A 20,108-nucleotide genomic window follows, 5' to 3' on the forward strand; every position below is an offset into this window, starting at 1 on the left:
CTCAGGGTTCTGCCACACCCATTCCAGGGAAGGAGCAGTGGAGAGATCCTGCAAGTAGGCTAGAGTGGCTGTTGGCGAAGCAGCTAGTCGGGGCCCAAGAGGGCCATATAAAAGGCTGCTGAGCACTAGTTAGTTGCTGCTTGGAGCAGAAAGGACTGCAGGCCTGGCTGCCTGGAAGAGCAGCAGGGCCACAGACAGTTTTCTAGCAAGGACTGTGGTAGCACTGAGGGAGCTCCTGGCTGGTTGCTGGGACGGAATAGGGACTGAGTCTGGGGAGGGCTGTAGGAAGATAGTGTCTCCAGGGAGGAAGCTCTGGGGATACAACCCCATACCAGAGCTGGACTACTTAAAGGCCAAAGCCGGGGAAGGGGCTAGAGAGAGACAGGCCCGGTGGACTGTATACCCTGGAATGGGGTTGTGCTGGTTAACATACAGAGTGATTCGGCTGGAATGCTGTGTCTGACAAACCTGCCTGAGAACTACCAAAAGGGGACACCAGAACTAAAGACTGCAGACACGCCCAACCAGAAGGGGGCACTCGCGAGACGTGGGTGCCAACCTTGTACCACTGACACATATAACAGAAAGTTCTTTGCTGTAGGATTTCTTTTGGATGCACTCTCTATTTATTCAGGTAAGCTTCAGTTTTACCAGGTTCTATGTGCTCTTAGGCTTCCATCTCTCACCATGACTATTTTCTTCCAAATCTTCCTGATCAAATTCTATCCTCAGGTCCTTCAGAGATCTATGTCTCCTACATAAGAAAATGCTGTGGTTTTTTTTCTTTTTTTTGAAATATAGCATAAAGGGGAAACCCCTCTGCCCCCCCCAATGATTTTCTACAGTAGCCCTATGGTCCTAACTTAGTTCCTTCCTTTTCTTCAAGGTGAGGGAAGAGAGGTCCTTATAAAATTTTATATGTTTGCCCCAGGACAGTGAAATAGGTCCACTCTGTTTCTGATAATCTTCAGTGGAGGTAGAGTTTTGTGAGCTCTATTGATTAATATAAGAGAATTCTCATCCTTTCTAAGTAAGTCTCTAAATAGGGTTTCTACAGATGATTTTAGGTTCTCCATCTCATTGTTCTCTGGGACTCCTTTGATCCTTAATTTGTTTTCTTGTTCTTTTTTCACTTTAATTCATCAATATTTAGTTCTAGGTACTGTTTCCCATTTTTAACTGTTTCAAAACTTTTCTCTGTTACAAAAATGATATCTGACCAGATTCTATTTCAGTTTCCTGGTCAGACAGATCTTGCATGTCTCTTTCCAAGGCCTTGTGTACATTTAAAAAGGTTTGTCAGTATAGACATACTCACAGAATTATACACCCTCAATAGAGGTGCAGCTCATGGTATCAAAACAGTTCTTTTTCAAGAATAGCTCATATCAGTTCCTTAAGTGAAATATGTTATTCCAGCAAAAGGACTTTTTTGCTGGTATAACTGCATCTACACTAGGGCATTTGCCGGCATAGCAATGTCAGTGTGATTCCCACCCGCCCCCCCAACCTACATAGCTATGCCAGTAAAACTTTTAGTATAGACCAACCCTAAGTCCTTGAAGAAAGTCTCCTCTTCAGATTTTAGAGATCTATTTATTTCATTCCTGCTTTAGTAGAGAGTGTATTTTTTCCCATCTCCATATTATTTTGCCTGTGAGGGAGCACTTTCTCCCTAAAATCAGAGACTCCCCTTTAAGCCATACTTTGTTGACTGTTCTTTTTGGCAGCCTATAAACAAGGCTTTTCTGTTTGCTGACAGCAGAGATCAGATTTGGTTAAGTTTAAGGGTCACCTTTTGCTAAGTGACTAGAAAAAACATCTCTGCTGACTGTGAGAGTGAAGCTCTTCTAGAGTTTAGAGAGACATCCTGAGGTGAAATGTCACCAGATCCCATGAAATAAACAGACAAAGACAGATTGACTGACCAACCACTGGGGAGGCTCATTCCCCCGGTTTCTCTTCTGGCTGCTGCTCACTTCTCCCAAAGATCCTTTTTTATTTTTAAAAGTCTTAACCTAGGGAACAAGCTAAGAATTATGAAATGAGAAACATTATAAATATGGAACTCTGGCAGAACTAGTTCACAAAAAGGGTAATAAAACATGTGGTACAAGTTACCATGGATAGCAATTGAAACAGTGTATAAATCAGCTGACTGAAGAGATATCTAAATTTGTATCAAGAGGAAGGGGAACTGAGGCATATTAAGAAAACCAGAGTTATGATAAACCCAAAATCAGCATGCCTATACATTCAGATAGTCTTTTTCTGTAAAGAATATTTTTTCCTTTCTACCATTTTGTCATATGGTGAAAATTTCCCACCAAAGGGATCTCAGACTCAGCGGATCTGTATATGGTGATATATTCAATTATGACTGACAGCCTTGCCCCTAGCTTCTCCCTGAGACCATTAACACTGTTCTTTACTATTATAAATTCCTCAGCTTGCAGCTTAACTGTTTCACTTGTCCTCCTCGTGACACAGAGCTTGTGTAAACAAGTGGAATCATTTTTGTAGTGCATAAGTTTTAACTCCTCCTGTTTGAATTTCTAACAACAGAGCAGTTTTCTTGCAGGTTTTTGCTTTCTTACGGGTGCTCTAATTTAGTTTAATCCTTAAGTAGGAAACTTGTGCTTTCCTTTGGTTTTTTTATGCTGAAAAGCCCTCAGAGAGTTTAAGCAAGCCCACAGATCTATGACAAGATTTAACCCATACTTAATGCAATTTAATGAAGCACATGAAATGCTACTTAAAAGGTAAATAACATTCGGACCATTGTCATACAGTTATGATGCTTATTCCTGATAGTTATTTTATTTATTAAGCATTGACAGTAAACTCAGTATGCACAGCAATAACATGAACAACAATTCAGCAAAGCATTTAAGGACATGGTTAAGTCAATCTCTATTTGTCACATCATTTAAGCACATGGTTATGCTTGCTTAAGTGCTCTTTTGAATAGGGATGCACATTAAGTGTTTTGCTGAATCAGGTCCTATGTACATACATGTAGGGATATCATGTCTATAGCTTTACTTCATATTTTTATCTTTTATGAAACTCAACAGACCTAATAATTAATTGTAGAATTAAGATACACATTTGCATTATCTGCTTAAAAAAAAAAAGATTGCAGGCAATAATTCATGACAAGTTTGCTTGGAACTAGAAAATAATCAACAATTTTTTTCAAATGCCCAAAGCGTGTAGACATTTTGCTAGATTCATTAGAACCGTGATTCAGCAAAGCCCTTAAGCATATGCTTAAGTCCCATTGATTTTAACTGGATTTAGGCACTTGCTTATGGCCTTTGCTGAAATGGCACGTAATCTGGCACAATGGGATGTAAATTCCCACCATGGCTATATCCCCCACTGGCCAACTTTCTACTGCTGGAGCAGAGTTTACACCAGTCTAAACCAGGAGAAATCTGGGAAGAATGGTTTCAGAGTAGCAGCCGTGTTAGTCTGTGTCGGTAAAAAGAAAAGGAGTACTTGTGGCACCTTAGAGACTAAAAAATTTATTAGAGCATAAGCTTTAGTGAGAATCATAGAATGTCAGGGTTGGAATGTCAGGGTCATCTAGTCCAACCCCCTGCTCAAAGCAGGACCAATCCCCAACTAAATTGTCCCAGCCAGGGATTTGTCAAGCCTGACCTTAAAAACTTCTAAGGAAGGAGATTCCACCACCTCCCTAGGCAACGCATTCCAGTGTTTCACCACCCTCCTAGTGAAAAAGTTTTTCCTAATATCCAACCTAAACCTCCCCCACTGCAACTTGAGACCATTACTCCTGGTTCTGTCATCTGCTACCACTGAGAACAGGCTAGAGCCATCCTCTTTAGAACCCCCTTTCAGGTAGTTGAAAGCAGCTATCAAATCCCCCCATATTCTTCTCTTCCGCAGACTAAACAATCCCAGTTCCCTCAGCCCCTCCTCATAAGTCATGTGTTCCAGTCCCCTAATCATTTTTGTTGCCCTCCGCTGGACGTTTTCCAATTTTTCCACATCCTTCCTGTAGTGTGGGGCCCAAAACTGGACACAGTACTCCAGATGAGGCCTCACCAATGTCGAATAGAGGGGAATGATCACGTCCCTCGGTCTGTTGGCAATGCAGTAAAAACAATGTGGGCTTGGTTTAGCCTTCTGCAAGAAGGAGCACTTCCCAGACTTCCTTCTCACCTTGAAGAAAAGGAAGGAACTAACTTACGACCCTTGGGGCACTCCACTTGATACCGGCTGCCAAATAGACATGGAGCCATTGATTGCTACCCGTTGAGCCTGACAATCTAGCCAACTCTCTATCCACCTTATAGCTTATGCTCTAATAAATTTGTTAGTCTTAAGGTGCCACAAGTACTCCTTTTCTTTTTTCTGGGAAGAATGTAATCATAGTTTACTTGTTTGAAACTAATCTTCCTATGAATCAATATAACTGTACACTTGTCAGTGACTCTTACTGAAAATTCTACTTTTAAGGCAAAATTTTGGTCCAGATAAACAACAGCTGTGCAGTGCTTTAGAATATAAAACATCTACTACAGTCCCTAGATCTGTTCACCTGAAGGTTGGGCTTTCTTAAGTTCAGAGCCCTTGATTCTGAGGCTCACTTCCTCCCTTTTTCCAACAGAGCCAGAGGTGGTTGAACTTCAGGGCATTTTGCCAGGCCCATCTATTTACTCAGGCTTTTTCTAAGAGGGTGGGATTTGATGGGGAAGGTAGCTGTGAGAAGAAGCTTTTATTATCCTTAACCAACATGTATTCAACTTATGTATACATGAGATGTACTTTTAAACCTTTTTTTAAAAAAGCAACAAAAACAGCTGCGTGAAATATTCCTTCAAACTTTGTCTGCTTATGAGTTGGCAAAAATATTTACTAAATTAGGAAGATTTTATGATATCAGTAAAATCTTTATGAAAGATTGTGTGAAATTTTTGCACTACCTCTTTGAAGTTCAAGTATGGTCAACGGTGACTGGTCACAACTTACATGACACTGACTCTGGTTCCCTGATTGCCTGAGTCTCACCCATGTTTGTCAAGTGGAGCAGCAGAAGCCATTTTGGCTAATTTTGAATTGTAATTTGAGTGCTCTCTGTGAGCTAATCATGGAAAACTGCTGGAGGTTATGCAGCAGGCAGGGAATGGGCTTCTATTTCTTTTTCCAATGAGAGTAGTCCAGCTCCACTCCACACAGTTTCACAGTCATCTACACTCTGCACCATTTGAGGTTTCTCCCATCATGCAATTTATATGCAGTTTTTCTGTGTTCATGCTGGTTTGCAGCTTGCTTTACATGTAACTGTGCATTCTGAGGTTTTCAATTGTAAAAAATTATTCTTTATCATATTGTTTGCTCTTAATGTGTACAATTTTGAAATATTCTTCTGTTTCTAGCAGAAAGAGGGAGTATTGCTTAAAACAGTAAACTCTTTCAAAACAGTACATATTTTTGGTGAGTCCACTGAAACATACACTAACACTAAATAATGCTTATGGTACACTATGGAGAACATATTTACTTTGCTGTTGTACTGTAATATCTGTAGCCATCAATCACCACTGTCATGGCCCTAAGTCAACACTCCATCCTATTCAGCAAAGCACTATGCATGTACCTAACTTTAAGGCATGTACTGAAGTCTCACTGACTTAATTGGGAGTTAAGCACATGCTTAAGTGCTTTGCTGAATAGGAATGGACATAAGCATATGCTTAAGTGCTTCACTGAGATGGGACCTATATCCTTCTTATTCACTCCTCTTGCTCCAGACTGCCTATATTTAAATTTAAATTCAGATGCCTCTTCAAATGGCTGCCATTTTGAAAACCTGTTCCATCCCAACGGACAGCGAAAGGATGAGAACAGAAATTTGCAATGAGAGGACCACTGACAGAAGCAGAAGAGGGACCAGTACTGGTGACTCTGTATGTAAATCTATCTCTAATCCCCTAGGTATCTCAGCTGCTTGCATTGCCAGCTGCAAGATACAGGCTTCTAAGTACAAGAGCTTCTAGCTGTCTAAGGGACAGTTATGCTGAGTGACAGACATCTGATGGCTCATAAAAGAACCATCTGGCAGCTGGTTACCATCTTACAGCTGCCAACTCCTTGGAACCTCAAAACTGGCTCAGCCTGTTTGTATGTGGAAGGGGTTGGGCAGGCAGGAGGGAAGAGGGTTGTACGTTTGAATTTTTGTACAAGCATCATTTAAAATTTCTCCTCCATCCCACATACTGTTTATTTGTTAAAAGAAAAGGAGTACTTGTGGCACCTTAGAGACTAACCAATTTATTTGAGCATAAGCTTTCGTGAGCTACAGCTCACTTCATCGGATGCATACTGTGGAAAATACAGAAGATGTTTTTATACACACAGACCATGAAAAAATGGGTGTTCATCACTACAAAAGGTTTTCTCTCCCCCCCACCCCAGCAGTAGTTTTGTACTTTTTGTAGTGATAAACCTTTTGTACTGATAAACACCCATTTTTTCATGGTCTGTGTGTATAAAAACATCTTCTGTATTTTCCACAGTATGCATCCGATGAAGTGAGCTGTAGCTCACGAAAGCTTATGCTCATATAAATTGGTTAGTCTCTAAGGTGCCACAAGTACTCCTTTTCTTTTTGCAAATACAGACTAACACGGCTGTTACTCTGAAACCTGTTTAGCTTTTCCATAGTTACAACAAATAATCAAAATGCATGAGTTTTGCATTTCCTCTTTCAAAAACTGGTACAATCTAGTATTGCCAACTCACATAATTTTATTGCAACTGTAGAGACTCTGAGGTGTTTTTTAATGTGTCTGATGAACACATGATGAAAAGCTGTCCACTCATGAATTTTCTCTTATTCAATATAACGATTATCTCCTATTACTGTCAATGTGGCTAAAGCCAGCAAGATGGCTGCCAGGTCCTTACAGTGTTGCTGCATGTGAAAGTGAGGCTGTCCTTAATAAAGTGAGCTTCTACCTCCCACTCTTTTGATTGAGACTGAAGCCAGGCCACAGGCAAAATGACTGCCACTGTATGGTTCAGGAGGCAACACAGGGAATTGTGAGGAGCAGAAGAGATACTGAAAGGATGGAGAGGATGAGGGGGAGGAAGGGCAGTGGGGAGGCAGATTTGGGGGAATAGGGTAAAGTGGGATGTGGGGAGGCATGAAGAAAGGGTTGTGGCAGGGGGGTCTGGAGCAGAGGGAAGCAGAGGCAGCATGGGTGGGGTGCAAGGCCCAGTCTCAGGGGCAGAAAAGTTTGGGTGGGAAGTCTGGGAAGTGCTGCTTATTGCAGAAGGCTAAACCAAGCCCACATTGTTTTTACTGTGACATTATCGCTTATATGAATACGTCTTTGCATTGAAACACTGTCAATTTTGGAATATTATAAGTACTTACAACACTTACTTTTAAAAAATATTTAATGAAGAGACATTACATAACACTGTGCTCCCCAAGGAGGCTGGTTACTGGTCAACTGCCCATTAGCTAACACTGATTAGTTATTTCATACTTACTTGTGAATGTCATTTGTTCTTTTATTGAAGTATTACATAAACATAAGCAGAAGCATATTTCTCTTCTGCTGTTGCATACAATGTACAATGTTCATTTTTTCTAAGACCCCTTCCTGACATATTCATCCACACACTGTTCAGCTAAATTCAGAAAGAAGGAATTAATGTAAAGTTTTTTAATATATATATCTGTAACTCATCAACCCTAAAAAGTATTATAAGTTTCTATATGTGAGCGAGAGTCGTGATTCATTAAGTAGGTCAGTGGTTCTCAAGCTATTTGCCATCCAATCTTTCTTTTATCAAAGAAAATAAACTAGAAGGGGAGAGAATCAAAACAATAATAAGAAATGAATGGCTGTTCCTCTATCTTAGGGTCGAGGAAAGGGTAAGTGGAGTCTCTATGTCAGCAGCCAGAGAGAGGTGTCCATATCTGTGTGCATTAAAGGCTGACTTTTCAACCAGAAATTATCACAGACTTTGGCAGAAAAGTAGAGGAGAGTTGAGACAAAAGATGCACTAAAAACATGACCTGATTTAAAAAACAAAACAAAAAACCCTCATGATTTTGCGGGCCAATCTCATGATTTTGAGGGCCAATCTCATGATTTTTGATCTCTTGAGGTTGGCAATATTGCAGAGCCCTGTTTCACTTCTAGAGGCAGAATAGAATATATATTTTCCAAGATGTCTCCATTCCCCCAATCTGTTGTGTTCATACACATGAATATAACATATTATAAATGTAAAGAGCAACATACAGTCACACATACATCTCCCTGTTTTCTTTCCATAAGCCAAAGACATCAAAGATGGCTGTCATGCATTTTTTGCACAAAAATTCTGAGCTAGAATTGGTTTTCTCAAGCAGATCCGCGGGGGACAAAAAACTGTCCCTCAAAATTTTGCCAAACGCCCAACCCTAATAATAAATATTAAGAGTATCTTTTCTTCCAAGTAAAAGCAATAAAGAAAAAAACCCATCAGAGTGCTATCCTATGTATTTCCTAGCAGGGTATGTACCAGAATCATCTCCTGAGTATTAGAGAAACATCTGTTAGTGGGAAATGCTGAAACTAACTGCAGGAAGTATAAAATGACTGAAGCATGGTTCAAAACCGTCAGATTTAGCTTCCCACTATTGAAGACGACACAGGTAGCTACAGCTCTAGGTCATGCAGTCTTTTTTTAACATGTCCAATAAAGAAAATATAAATAATACAACTCCTTGAACAAACTCAATCAGCCAAAAAAGTTTTGAAAGCCATTTAGTGTTTCATATCCCTGTTGTTGCCTTGCATCTGGACAGTACAGGAGCTGGTCAAATGGCAGTAGCACATCACCTGAGAACTGTGCACCTTGCCTCTGTCTCCATAGTTGTTTTGAAACCACTTGAATCATGTTGGTTCTAATAATTTTTTCTCTCTCTTTTAATATATAAACTATCAGTCAGCATTCAGTCTGCTCATTCCCATGCTACAAGCTTTTGGCAGCACATACTCAGCTTAATGACAGCTCTGGTTCTGTTCCAGTGGATTATTTTAAAAAAACATGATGAAAAAACCAGCCGTGTTTAAGTAGTTATAAAGTCCAATCAGACACTTTGAGATTTTGGCTGCTTACTCCCTTAACAGTCCTATGCCAGGCCAAAAACCAAAAACCCAACACACACACACAATGAAGTTATTACTTATGTTTTATGATGTGTCAAACACATTACTGCATGTACAGATTTATTACACTGTTGTACTGTTTTTCCACAGCCAAACCCCTTCAAGATACCACCATTCTAACTTATGAGTATTAGTCCATAAGTGTCCATTTTAAAACAACCATCTCAAACTGTAACAATGACTGAAATGTTTTTTCTTGTTCATATTTGTCTACAATTTACTGTAAAAAGGAAAAAGCAGCAAGATGACTAAATAAATTGTCAGGTATCTTTCTTCCATACACTAAACTACTGCTACATATATTTTTGGAGCTCCGAACAATTCTGCTAGAGAAAGGACATCAAATGATGCCTAGAAATGTGATACACATTTTCATTTCACACTCCATCAGCTTTTACAACAGGAGCTCCATGACATGTAAGAGAACACTTGGCAAACTGCCATATTTGCCAAGGTATAAAATACAGGATAAAGTTACCTTTAAAAAAAGAAAAAAAGTTTTATGTTCTCTGCATGACTAAATCAGCTGTCTAGCTTTGACCATATATGTTAGAAGTATAGAATACTTCTCTCTACTGGTAAAATCTGAACCTCTGGAATGACGTACATTGAGGTATTTTAATACAGGCCTAAAATTCATGTATTCTATATTACAAATATTTTGATAAAGAAAAATACACAATTCTTTCCTAAAGTTTACTAGGTTAGAGATATACTAGACTATATAAATCAGCAGTGTTGCATCTTTTCCCTGCTAATAATTTCTTTCTCCATGTTACATCCTGGAACAAGAAACAAGTTTATTATGGTCTTTACGAGCAAAAAAATAAAGCTATGGGCATTAGCAAAAACATCTTTTAAATTCAGATTTCAAACTGTCAGAAGATTAAAACTTCATGCATACATAAAAAGGGAACTATAAATGAAAACAGAAACATAGCCTGGAATCCTTATTCTTGAACAGCTGTTGTTTTACTAGTGTAGTAAAGGAGAAAATGTCTTTTACTCACCTCTGTTATACCGGAAACCTGTCCTTTTGCTAGCGGTCTGGTGATGGATGGAGTGAACACATTGGCATCTGACACTGGCCGCCCCTTCATAAAATGTTTCCCTGCTTCATAAATGTCCACTTCTACCATTTTACCCATGAATTCAGGGTTCTTTGGCACGAGAACCTTTAAAAGAAATTGTTCAGATGGTACAGACATTTCCTATGTTGAATGTCTTAGGACTCAAATCACCACAGATTTCATTCAGAAACCAGAGTTTTGGTGAGAGGTCAGTGTGAAACCTGAAAAACTCAAATCTCATTCACCTGCATGCTCTACCTCCTCCTAAAAGTCTCTGTTGGGTAATATCTCCCATTTGTACTCCCAAAGAGCTATTCAGCATTAAGTCTGCTCTTTTTAACTATGCTTAATTGCCTGAGTAATGCCTTTGGCACACAAAAGAGGTGGGTGTGAGGTGCAAAATTTACATCAGGAATCAGATCCAAACACCTCTGAAGGTTACTTGCTCAAGATAACTCTACTAGATGTCTCTAAATCTTTCTGTTTTCATCTCTTTATTACATGATAACCTGTTGGTTCTTCAGCTGTCAGATTTTCATGGCATAAACAATGTCCATAGGTGTTTATAGAGAGCCTCACCCTTATCTTTATTGTGGCCTCTTGGGGTACGTCTACATTTCAACATAAGCCCAGGGGTTGCACTCAGGCTCAGGCTTAACCCCCCTTCCATCTACACACAAATTGCACTAACTCAGGGCTCAGACCCAGGGTCCCAGGACCCCATGGAGATGGAGGGTCTGAGCTTGAGTCAAGGCAGGACACAGCAGTCAAGCCCTGTTGCTTTGCAGTGTAGGTGTAGCCCCACTGGACTCATGCTCTCCAAGTCTGCCAAAATAATTCCACAATCTCATGGGTCAACCTTCTTTGTCCTCTGGACAATCAAGTTTTCCCATACTGCACCATGAACAAACGGCTAGAGCAGCCACATTTTGGGAGGGTGCTAGAAAGTTTGGGCTATGGGTGGTTGGATTTGGGCCCACATAATTCAGTGTAGACTCTGGAGCCCCAGGCTGGGATCCGGAGTTCAACAACTCCTAACCTGGGTTACAAATGTGTGTAGACACTCAAGTCCTAGGTTAAGAAACCCTATGTTAAGAAACCCAGGGCCTGCTAATTTGAGTTCTACTAACCTTGGGCTTACACTGCAGTGTAGACATACCATTGGTGTTATGATAGAATAAATATTAAAACCATAACAACATCCTCACTCTCTTTGTAAAGCAGATTCTTTCAATATAACCAATTATCATAAAAATATACTGAGAACACAAAAAATAATCATAAAGGCCTTTGCAGCTGAGGTGCCTGATACATAGCAAGCACATTTGAGAAGAGATGGGCATGCCCCGAGGACAGAGGCCAAAGCCACACTTTCCTGATCTTACAAAACTGCAGGATCTTATAATTTCCTGAGAATGTCACAGAACATGGACCACATACTATAAACTCTTCCAACTCTTCTGCTCAATTTATACTATTGCTGGTAAAGCAAGAGAAATGAGATCTTTCTAAATACATTGGAACAGTTTTTCTTGCTTCAAGAACAAATGATACAGCAAAGACTTTAACAACAGGGAACCTATAATTGAGCTAAAGTGTATCAGGAACAACCAGGAAGAAAAGTATATTTACTTAAGCACTTAAATCCAAATTGCTAAACACATGGCCCTAATTTCCCAAAGTGTTTTTGACAGAGAGGCCTATTTGTGATTTACTACTCTGTGTCAGCAACTCTTCTAAGGCCTGACATACTCACTACTCCAACACATTTTTGTATAATCTGTATCTAAATGGTGTCACGTAATGTGTCATTGAAAAACCAGTAACTCACTGATCATTAATATTCTTGCATAAAAGTTAGAACGGAACAATGGCCACACTGGGTCCATCTAGCCCAGTATCCTGTCTTCCAACAGGACTGTGCCAGATGCTTCAGAGGGAGTGAACAGAACAGGGCAATTTATCGAATGATCTACTCCATTGTCAAGTCCCAGCTTCTAGCATGGATTGCGTCCCTGACTATCTTGGCTAATAGCCATTGATGGATCTATCCTCCATGAACTTACCTAATTCTTTTGTGAACCCAGTTATACTTTTGGCCTTTCTACCATCCTTTGACAATGAGTTTCACAGGTTGGCTGTGTGTTGTGTGAAGAAGTACTTCCCTTTGTTAGTTTTAAACCTGCTGCCTATTAATTACACTGGGTGATCCCTGGTTCACCCAACGTAATTAATGAAGGGAAAAATAATACTTATTATTCACATTCTCCACATCATTCATGATTTTATAGCCCTCTATCATATCTCCCCTCAGTCATCTCTTCTCCAAGATGAAAAGTCCCAATCTTTTTAATCTCTCCTCATATGAAAGCTGTTCCATACCCCTAATTATTTTTGTTGTCCTTCTCTGTACTTTTCCCATTCTAATATACCTTTTTTTGAGATTGGGTGACCAGAACTGCATGCAGTATTCAAAGGGTGGGCGTACCATGGATTTATATAGTGGCATTATGATATTTTCTGTCTTATCTATCCTTTTCCTAATGGTGCCTAACATTGTTAGCTTTTTTTTTGACTGCCTCTGCATATTGCCCAGATGTTTTCAGACAACTATCCATGATGACTCCAAGATCTCTTTCACAAGTAGTAACAGCTAATTCAGATCCCATCATTTTGTATGCATAGTTTGGATTATGTTTTGCAATCTGCATTACCTTTGCATTTATCAACACTGAATTTCATCTCTCATTGTGTGAGCCAGTTACCCAGTTTTGAGAGATCCCTTTGTAACTCTTCGCAATCTGCTTTTGGACTTAATTATTTTGAGTAATTTAGTATTGTCTGCAAGCTTTGCCAACTCACTGTTTACCCCTTTTTCCAGATCATTTCTGGTTCCAGTACAGATTCTTGGGGAACACTGCTACTTAGCTCTCTCTACTCTGAAAACTGACCATTTATTCCTACCCTTTAACCAGTTACTTATCCACGAGAACCTTGCCTCTTATCCCATGATTCTTTTCTTTACTTAAGAGTCTTTGGTGAGACAGGGCTATCTAGCACACAGACACTTAGGGTGTGAACTGCTTGCTTGTAGGCTTGCTGTGAGCATCCCAGGCTGGGAGCTACAGCAGCAAAGCACTGTAAGGCACCCAAGGTTGCAGGTCAAGTGGTGACACAATGCTGAAAGAGATCTACCATACACTATGCAGAAAATCAGACGGGTGCTTGCAATGTTATATGGCAGTAAAAGAAAGTACATTAAATTATGTGCAGCATACACAGTCATCACCAATAGTTTCTCTCTCATGGCAGTTGAAATACCATACTCAGGAATACTGCTTAACATTTTTTTTTTCAAAAACTAAGTGAAACACAGACAATTGCAAGAAAACTAATTTAACCCTTATTGTCTGGGGGCAAATTATCTGCATTTAAGTAACGCTGATAATTTTGTGAGGCAGATATTGTAGTTCAGAAGGGTTGTGTTCTACGTGGAAGGATTTCATTTGCAAGCAAATACTTAAAAACAAATTGCATAAACAAATTGCATATATTTAAGATTGAAGTGCTATGAGTCTAAACATGAGAGGCAAAAGCTCCTTCTGAATCAAGATCTTTCTTGCCTTTTTTCTATTCTTTTTTAACAAAGACTCTGCCAAATTGCATTGTCCAGAAGTGCTATCTGAAAGATTACTGGAAATCATCAGTTTTTGTGTGTATCCATGTACACAAATATCCATTAGATATTTTTAAATTCATTTATGGTATTTTGACAGCTACAACACACCACAATGCAGAATCCCCATTAATGAATCTAGATTGGGGTCTCAAACTCAAACGACCACAAGGGCCACATGAGGACTAGTACATTGGCCCGAGGGCCGCACCACTTACCACCCCCCTGCCGCTGCCCCGGCCCTGCCCCCACTCCATCCCTTCCGTGAGACCCTGCCACTGCCCCGCCTCTTCCCACCCCTTCCCTACCCCCATTCCAACCCCTTTCCTGAAATCCCCACCCCAACTCTGCCCCCTCCCTGCCCCCAGGGGCTGCAGGAGAGGTGCAGGGTGCAGCACGGAACTCAGGGCAGGGGGTTGGGGTGCAGGAAGGGGCAGGGGGTCAGGGTGTAGCAGGGGGCTCAGGGTAGGGGGTTGGGGTGCAGCAGGGGGCTCAGAGGAGGGGGTTCGGCTGCAGGAGGGGTTTGGGGGGGCGGGTCCCTCCCTGCCCTCCCCCTGTGCCGTTCCGGGAAGCGGCCAGGACCGGGGGTGTGGAGAGGTGCACGGGCCTCTGAGTGTTGCCCTAGCCGCTCCTCCAGGTACCTCCCCCGAAGCTCCCATTGGCCTTGTGTTTGAGACCCCAATCTAGATAGTTGTACTCCTCTTGGCAGGCAGCATTTTTTCCTTTGCCTGTCTTTTGAACTGTAGCACTTTTACTGTTGGACTGGTTCAGGGATATTACCAGAAAGTAAAGAGAAAATTATTGAGATTTTAATTTTGTTTATTATTTACAGTACCTGCTCGTAGAACTGATTGTGAGCAACATAAAACTGGGAATCAAAAGATTCTTCTGTTACTAGAACTCTCTGTCTCTCGCCAACCTGGAAAATAGAAAGGTAAAGAAGTGAGTCTGAGAGTAAAACCCATAAAATACTCCTTGAAGGAGGATGCTCCAGAAACTTCCTCTTGAATTTAACAGAGTGCCTTTGGCTAATTTAGCAGCTAAAACAAGAAAATTAAATGAATTAAACTGCCTGTAAGATAATATTGACCATTTGATTACATGAAATTAACATAGTTTGAAATTGCATGGTGTAATATACGTGTTGTTCAAATGTGAATCTTCAATGCAAAAAGTCAATCCGATTTTTTCCACTCATTATGAATAGGGTTGTCAGAAATTAAAATATTTTAGACATACACCTTTGTCCATAACCCCACAAAGTCAAATAAAGCCCCAGCATCTTTCTGTATTATTTGCAATAATTTTTAAAAATGAGCTAGACACAGGCTGCTGTCAGATCCAAATTTGTAGAAATTTCATAATGACACAATGAAATAGTAATAACCATCTGTGAGTGATGAGGAACTGTGATACTGTGGAAAACCTCCAGATATAGAAGGATAAAACAAGTCCATTCACCTTTCACATTTTTCAGAATTCTTTAACCACATTTTCTACACAAGACAGTGTGTAAACAAAAATGGTTTATTCCTTTACAGCCCATCTTCCTCCTCAGCGATATCACAATGCTGTATTTGTGACATCACATTTGTTCCCATGGCAATAGGTGTAGTCATCACAGATTTTCACTCCTGGATTAAGAAGACTGACTGTGAGGAGGAAATCTTTTAACAACACAGATTCAATAACGTTCAAGGGAGTATGAACATGGGACAAAAAAGCTATAACATATTTATTATCTCCAAACATGGCCCACTGTGAAGAATATCTTTTAAAAGGCACCTATCATATTTTATGACATTGCCAAAAAGTTGAGCATGGAGAGTCAAGTGTATTTAGAGATAGGCCTGAGTTATCAAGTATAGATCAAGACCTGAATTTTCTAAAAGTTCAGAGATGTTTGAATGAGTGGTTTTGGTTTGATACATTCGTATGCTACCTTAAGAAGTTTAGATCTGGACTTTTCCCTAGCTCAGGGATATTCACATCCATGTTTTTAGCTTGGGCCAATTGTAGCTGAACATTTTATCTGAACGTAGACTGGATTTTTTCTGACTTGTTTGACAAATGCATTCTTCAAATTACAGCTTCTCAGCAAACTGAATTTGTTTATTGCTTTTATTCTTATCCCCCATTTAGAGACTCGTCAACATGTCCTAGCTTTTAAGCATTTAGTATACGTAAACAAAACTCCATTAAAGACCACCTGTCACTTAAAGAAAGAAAAATCACTTCCACCACATCTGAGACATGGCTGTTACACAGAAACTGTGAGGTCTTATGAAACAATCACTCTGAGAAAGCTAGGAAGACCCAGATGAACTGATTGCATTTACACAGTTCAAGTAGTAAGTAGTGAAGAAAAAACACACTAACCATAATGTTTGGATCTTCTTTAAAAATTAGTAGAAATAACTATGGATTAAGAGCTGGTAGAGACTAGGATAGAGAGACTCCTACAGGGAGAAAACTGTGCTTGTTTGCACACATTTTAATGTTGGAGAGTTATTTATAACACAGTTTAAGTATCTATCAATGGTTCTCAGGGAATTCTGTAATTACAAATAATGATAGAATTAAAGTTTTAGTAAAACAGATCTAATGTAACAATACTATGTCCCCAAATTTTCCATGCTATTTTTCTCTCAGTATAACAATCATCCAATTCAAATCCCCAGAGGGGTTTTGCAAGTGCATGTCTAAAGGCCACTAGAAACAACTGTCAGTATAATAAGATTATAGGGAACACTTCCCCTGAACAGAGAGCTTTCTACTTACATAAGAACTTAAGAATGGCCATTCTGGATCAGATCAAAGGTCCATCTAGCCCAGTATCCTGTCTTCCGACGGCGAGCAATGCCAGGCGCCCCAGAGGGAATGAACAGAACCAGGCAATCATCAAGTGATCCATCCTGTTGCCCGTTCCCAGCTTCTGGCAAACAGAGGCTAGGGACAACATCCCTGCCCATCCTGGCTAATAGCCATTGATGGACCTATCCTCCATGAATGTATCTAGTTCTTTTTTGAACCCTGTTATAGTCTTGGCCTTCACAACATCCTCTGGCAAAGAGTTCCACAGGATGACTCTGCATTGTATGAAGAAACAGGGCTTTGGAGTGGAACCCGGAGCAGCCCCGGAGCAGTGGAGCTCCAGGTTTTTGCCTGGAGCTGGAGCGGAGTTGGAGCACAGCTCCAAAGCTCTGTGAAGAAATACTTCCTTTTGTTTGTTTTAAACCTGCTGCCTATTAATTTCATTGGGTGACCCCTAATTCTTGTGTTATGAGAAGGAGTAAATAACACTTCCTTATTTACTTTCTCCACACCAGTCATGATTTTATAGACCTCTATCAAATCCCCCCTTAGTCATCTCTGAAAAGTCCCAATCTTATTAATCTCTCCTCATACAGAAGCTGCTCCATACCCCGAATCATTTTTCTTGCCCTTTTCTGTACTTTTTCCAATTTGAATATATCTTTTTTTGAGATAGGGAGACCACATCTGCACACAGTATTCAAGATGTGGACGTACCATGGGTTTATATAGAGGCAATACAATATTTGCTGTCTTATTTATCTATCCCTTTCTTAATGATTCCCACATTCTGTTCGCTTTTTTGACTGCTGCTACACATTGAGTGGATGTTTTCAGAGAACTATCCACAATGACTCCAAGATCTCTTGGTAACCACTAATTTAGATCCCATCATTTTATGTGTGTAGTTCGGATTATGGTTTCCAGTGTGTTTTACTTTGCCATTATCAACGCTGAATTTCATCTGCCATTTTGTTGCCCACTCACCCAGTTTTGTGAGATCCCTTCGTAGCTCTTCGCAGTCTACTTTGCACTCAACTATCTTGAGTAGTTTCGTATCATCTGCAAATTTTGCCACCTCACTGTTTACCCCTTTCTCCAGATCATTATGAATATGTTGAATAGTACGAACAGACCCCGTGGCGGACACTACTATTTACCTCTCTCCATTCTGAAAACTGATCATTTATTCCTACCCTTTGTTTCCTATCTTTTAACCAGTTGCTGATCCATCAGAGGACCTTCCCTCTTATCCCACGACAGCTTACTTTGCTTCAGAGCCTTTGGTGAGGGACCTTGTCAAAGGCTTTCTGAAAATCTAAGTACACTATATCCACTGTATTCCCCTTGTCCACATGCTTGTTGACCCCCTCAAAGAATTCTAGTAGATTGGTGAGACATGATTTCCCTTTACAAAAACCATGTTGACTCTTCCCCAACAAATAATATTCATCTATGTGTCTGACAATTCTGTTCTTTACTATTATTTCAACCAGTTTGCCCAGTACTGAAGTTAGGCTTACCGGCCTGTAATTGCCGGGATCACCTCTGGCATCCTTTTTAAAAATTGGCGTCACATTAGCTATCCTCCAGTCATTTGGTACATAAGCTGTTGTTTCCATGAAATTTCTGGCAATGAATTTTAAGATCCCAGGGGAATTCAGAATGGGTTTGCAGTACTACAGCAGGAAGTGGGCCCATGGTACATCTTTTTGCAAAGAGTGGGAGGAAGCTTCAGACCAGCACTGCTCATTTTTTGGGGCAACACTTTGCCATTGTATGGCTCTGAAGAAGGTCAAAAATGACCAATCACTCATGTCCTGACATTGTACTGCAATGTTTACCAACATTGTAATTTACTGTCAAAATATACTGATACATCACCACAGCAACATCAACCTACTCCAACTTCAGCTGGATATTGGGAGTTCTAGTCCAATCGCTTAACGTTCTCTGTACTGTCTCACGTATGTCAGGTGGTTTAGTAAGCATTCTGCTTCCTTAGGTCCAAGACAAGACTGAGCTGGAGGAGTTCCAGCTGGAGCCATATGAATGCTGCTTCTGGGACCCTCTTATCCTACCTCGAGACAGTGGGGTGGACAGGTGCAGTGTAAAAAGGACAGCAGCAGAAGAGAAATTGGACAAGAGACTGCTGTCAAAAGATAACATATGTGAATAACATCAGCCCAAAAAAAAGCCAAAGCCTTCAGGATGGCAGCTGTTGTTTGAGTGGGCGATTTCTTGGGAATAAATGCAGAGGAATGGAGGAACTGAAAGTCATCTTTGTTGCTGTAATTAAAAATGATAAATCAACTTAAACATTAGACATTGTTAGTTGGAGGGGACAAAAGCATCACCATTCATATGTGAAAAATAATTGTAGAGAACACAAAATTTTTTCATTTAAGTAGAGAACACAATGGTTTTGGTAATTTGAAATAAGCCATGGCTTTTTCATACATGCATTGCCAGCTGTTCTGACCAAGGCCTTCAGGAGGATACATGGGCACAATGAACATAGGCCCCTTTGATCCACTGGGTAGTCACAGACTTAATACATTCAAAATTCTAGCGAACATGGGGAAAAGAGGAGAAAATACAAAGTTGTATTTAATCAATTATGTTACTGGGCATATGGGAACTACAACATTAAGACAGAGAATGAGCACAGTGTATTCCAATTATAATAAAGGAGAAATATAAGTAGGCAGAGTGTAGCTAGCAAAACTGAAACTTGTCCATCATACTGCGAATACTCAGTTTTACCCCTCCTTTGAAAGAGTTAAATATGTGGATAACAAGTCAGAAGTCATAATAGTCATCTTTGCTGTCTTTTCACATATGTACCCATAAATGAAAACCAGTATTTTTATTATTGTTTTTCTCCTCTTGTCTATTTTCAAAAGTATATGTGAAAGCTGACTTCTGAAGTCTAGAAAATGACTCTGCAACTTACTCAGGAACAATTCTTACCCAGTATTTGGAACTAAATGGAAGTCTGCCCTGGAGTTTTGGCTTAGAAAGACTCCAGGAATCTTACTGGAGCAGGATTTCACTGTTTCCTGTAGACAGTTTGAAAAATAGCAAGAGCAGCAGCAGCAGACTTGCCACACATCTTGTGTGAGACAAATGCTAATTTCTCAGTTACACTGTATGCAATGAGAGTTCAACAAGCACAACTGCTCCAATCCCTTCCTACACACAACAATTGCCAGGCAGTTTATAAATCTCGTAACAGGTAACCAAATTATTTCAATAAACTTATGTATCATTTTTGTTCATCCTACAATAAATTATGACACAATAATTTTGTAACTAAGCTTTTCCTTTTTGGAATATTATAAA

General features: G+C 40.0%; 1 protein-coding gene across 4 annotated transcripts in view; it reads right to left on the reverse strand.

Moving 5' to 3' along the window:
• Positions 1-20,108, reverse strand: part of CDKAL1 (CDKAL1 threonylcarbamoyladenosine tRNA methylthiotransferase) — a 685,215-nt gene that overhangs the window by 30,985 nt on the left and 634,122 nt on the right. For all 4 annotated transcript variants that reach the window (XM_048839973.2, XM_048839974.2, XM_075125356.1 and 1 more), the window contains 2 exons: positions 14,785-14,868; positions 10,214-10,378 (listed from right to left, as the gene is read on the reverse strand). In XM_048839973.2, the coding sequence (XP_048695930.1) occupies positions 10,214-10,378; positions 14,785-14,868 (249 nt within the window). The remainder of the gene's footprint in view (positions 1-10,213; positions 10,379-14,784; positions 14,869-20,108) is intronic.

This window comes from Caretta caretta, chromosome 2 (genome assembly GCF_965140235.1).
Source record: "Caretta caretta isolate rCarCar2 chromosome 2, rCarCar1.hap1, whole genome shotgun sequence".
In the NCBI taxonomy this organism is placed as follows: Eukaryota; Metazoa; Chordata; order Testudines; family Cheloniidae; genus Caretta; species Caretta caretta.